Source organism: Otolemur garnettii, unplaced genomic scaffold (assembly GCF_000181295.1).
Source record: "Otolemur garnettii isolate 467f Iridium unplaced genomic scaffold, OtoGar3 scaffold00180, whole genome shotgun sequence".
NCBI classification, from domain to species: Eukaryota; Metazoa; Chordata; class Mammalia; order Primates; family Galagidae; genus Otolemur; species Otolemur garnettii.
Window position 1 is genome coordinate 2,374,438 of NW_003852575.1, and position 3,855 is coordinate 2,378,292.

The window sequence follows — 3,855 nt, forward strand, 5'->3', positions numbered from 1 at the left end:
GATGAGCATAAAATACAAGGCTGGACTAATAATGAACTTCCTCTTTATTTGAATTCAGCATTAGTAGCTAATTTACAATTCAACATTTTGGAACTAAGTCCACACAGCAGAATTTAGAATGCATTATCAAACCACAACACGTAGGTCAGATATTACATCCACCTTCACTTCATTGATAGCAAACTGACACAGACTCTAACCAGAATTAGTGGCCAGTGAGTGCTAGAGTCCCCATGCATTGCTCTATTTATTTATTTATTTATTTTTTGAGGCAGAGTCTCACTATGTTACCCTCATAGAGTGCTGTGGCATTATAGCTCACAGCAATCTCAAAGTTGGGCTTAGCAATTCTCTTGCCTCAGTCTCCCAAGTAGCCAGGACTACAGGCACCCGCCACAATGCTGGGCTATTTTTTTGTTGCAGTTGTCATTGTTGTTTAACTGGCCTGGGCTGGGTTTGAACCTGCCAACCTTGGTGTATGTGGCCGGTGCCATAATCACTGTACTACAGGCACTGAGCCCCCTATGCATTGCTCTAAATCAGTGCTTCTAACACCAATCCACTCTCTGGCTCAGAGTAGACAGTGATAGTATAAAATATGAACTGAAATCTCTATTTTAATTCAGTAATGATTAATATAAGAACCAGTAAAATGAACATTAATATTCACAATTTTAAGCAAGAGTGTGTTATTCTAATCATGGCTTAGACTTCTACATACCTTTACCTTTCTGCTCTTCATTTTTGGGTGGATTACTTTCTCTTAAGTCCTCTTCCATTCTTTCTTGTGCTAATCGTTTTGCTTCTTTTTTTTGGATCTTTCTCTTCAATTTTTTGTCTTCCTTCAGTCTTAGCTTCTCTAGGCTGATAAATATTTATGATTAGTAATAATTCACCATAGTTATAAACACAATGAACTATTTACCTTCGTCTATTTAAAAAAACAAGCAATAGATGAAAATTTTTCCTTTTTAATTAGAACCTGGCCTGTAACTGCTAGTCAATATAAAAAACTGTCAGTTCAATCTAAGTAAGGGTGCTTGTTTCATATAAATGAGAACTTCAATGATTAAGTGATTTCTAAAGATGCAATATATAAATCTGTAGGTATTATTTCCACATATATGTTACTACACAAGTTATAAAGGAAGAGTACAAATTATTCTGCAAGATAATACATATAAACCCTCATTTCTAAGAAAGAGCCCCTGGTAAAATAAAATATTATTTTCACATCTCAATGAAGACCCACAATGTGGGAGTTTGGTTCATCTGATTATAATGAATTCTCTTAACAAATAATTGTATTCATCTTTTCTTTTGCTTTTTCTTGGTTATAAATGATGAAAAAGAATCACTTCTTAGAAAGAAAAACAAAAAGTAGGGTAGGACCAAAAAGAAAAGAAAAAAGAATTTGAATTATTTGATTTGAAAAAAAAAGATACAGAGAAGTGAATAATTTAGACAGTACATTGACTATTTCAGGGTAACAAATAGTCACTGGTTCAAAATATTTAATGAAGAGGGATTAAAAGAAAAAGTGCTTTTGGAATTAAAGTTTAAAGAACTGAGAGGTAAATACATAATTTTAATCTAAATGCCAAATCTATTAATCAAACATGACATTTCACAGCATCAACTGTTATAATTTTACTTATAAAATCAACCCATTAGATAAATGATTCTGAATCAAGTTTTTAGTATTTAACCACTCTAGCCTAGTTCTCTTTAAGCTTTAAATATCCATAAAAATAATTTTTAAAGCACATATTTGGATATATCTATGCCTAAACAATTTAAAAAAGAGCATAATTTAGAAATTTGCATTTAAAAGAATTTATATTCTAAGAGACATCATTAAATTACTGATTGTTAAAAATCTTACCTAGAACATTTCTGTTTCAGAATAGGTCTTGAAGGAACCTTTTCTTTTATGACCTTGTGTTCAAACTTTAAATAAAACAAAGACATCCAAAATTTGTCTCATACTCCAATGACATAAAGCACAAAGCCACAAGTAACAAGTATTTCAGAAGCACATATAGTCAATGTTCAATCTTACAGAGAACAGTGATGATGTTCTAACCCAGACAAAAGGCCAGAAAGCTTTAGCAAAATAATTTACTGGAAAGAGGAACAAGAGAGTAGACATACTTTAGGCAAAACTTAAAAATAAAAAAAGAGTAAGCAGAAGATCCAATAAACTACAAATATTATTACGACTACCACTATCACTCCCATGTACGGAAGTTAAAGGTAATCCCTCAAGACACTTTTCCCTCTCCATAAATACATGCCCCCCACTGATTCCCAAAAGTTTACTAGGGGGATCAAAGTTACCAAAAGCAGTAAAAACAGCAGAACTAAAATGCAAAAGCTTCCTTTTCCTATTAAGAAACCTTCATTGCACTGAATATCCAAATATTTCCTATAATTTCTTAAATGAAGTACCTGTTTCTTTCCTGGAAAAGACACAATGGAAATCACACAACTTCCAAAAATTTAAATAATGTTTTAAAAGGAGGTAAACATTGTGGTTATCAATTTGATAAGGTTTCCTCTTCATTAGATACTTACCTCACATTTAACTTGACCACCACTGCTGAAGATGATAATCTTAGAAATGATACCTTCACAGTCAGGGGTAAGGCAAATACCTTGTAAAAAATCCTATTACATTTACAAAAAAAAAAAAAAAAAAGAAGAAGAATGTTATGTTTGGAAGGGGATGAATCTACACATGATACTATTTCAGCCACTGGCAATAGTCAAACTAGGAGAAGCACGGAAAGTCTCTGGTTGTTGCCACGTGATTTTCAAAGCAGGTGTACATCTGACCACGTGACTTTTCTTTTACTATGCAAGGTGACCTAATATGATGTATACACCATGTCTAAGCAAAAGCTTTAAGAAACACTGTGTGGACTGGCCATTGCTCTTTCCCTGTGACACAGGAACATGTTCTAGAAAGGCCACTCTTCAACTTGGATTCAAAAACAAAGAACACAGCCACCTATGACAGAACAGAGCTGCTAGAGCCCAGCCCTGACCAACAACTGCAGAACCACAGGACAAGTAACGTAAGCAAGGCTCAGCGCCTGTAGCTCAGTGGTTAAGATGCTGTCCACGTACACCAGGGCTGGTGGGTTCAAACCCAGCCTGGGCCTGCCAAACAACTTTTTTATTTTTTCCAAAAAAAAAAAAAAAAGATAATATAAGCAAGAAATAAACCTCTTCTATTATAAGCCATAAGCTATTGTGGGTTGTATATATTACTTCAGCATATCCTCATTAGAGCTAACTAATTTACAGAGGGTACTTCTTAGATGGAAATGGTAAAGACCACTAAGGCACAGTGTGTCATCAGAGAAACTCACTTTTGGTGAGAAAAAGACAAAGATATCACAGAAGTAACTCAATGGAAACAGTTACTTGGCTACATCATAATATGTTTACTTAAATATGTGAAAATGTACAAAATGTGAGAATTTATTTCCACCAAACTTTTTTTTTCTTTTTTAGAGACATCGAGTCTTACTCTGTCGCCCTTGGTAGAGTGCTATAGCGCCATAAGTCCCAGCAACCTCAAACTCTTGGGCTCAAGTGATCCTCCTGCCTCAGTCTCCCAAGTAGCTGGGACTACAGGTGCCAGCCACAAAGCCACAAGCCACAAGTTTTTCTACGCTGAGTAGAAACAGGGCTCTTGCTCTTGCTCAGGCTGGTCTCTAACTCCTGAATTTAAGCCATCCACCCATGTTGGCTTCCCAGAGTGCTGGGATTATAGGAGTGAGTCACCAGGCCAGGACTGTTTACCATAGTCACATAAAATAAAAATAAAATCTGATTTTCTGGCTC

General features: G+C 35.0%; 1 protein-coding gene across 1 annotated transcript in view; it reads right to left on the reverse strand.

The window, feature by feature from the left end:
• TTC3 (tetratricopeptide repeat domain 3) overlaps window positions 1-3,855 on the reverse strand; it is a 116,913-nt gene that overhangs the window by 55,487 nt on the left and 57,571 nt on the right. The window contains exons 23-25 of the mRNA XM_023519593.1: window positions 2,578-2,670; window positions 1,886-1,950; window positions 728-864 (exon numbers count right to left, since the gene is read on the reverse strand). Of these exons, the coding sequence (XP_023375361.1) occupies window positions 728-864; window positions 1,886-1,950; window positions 2,578-2,670 (295 nt within the window). The remainder of the gene's footprint in view (window positions 1-727; window positions 865-1,885; window positions 1,951-2,577; window positions 2,671-3,855) is intronic.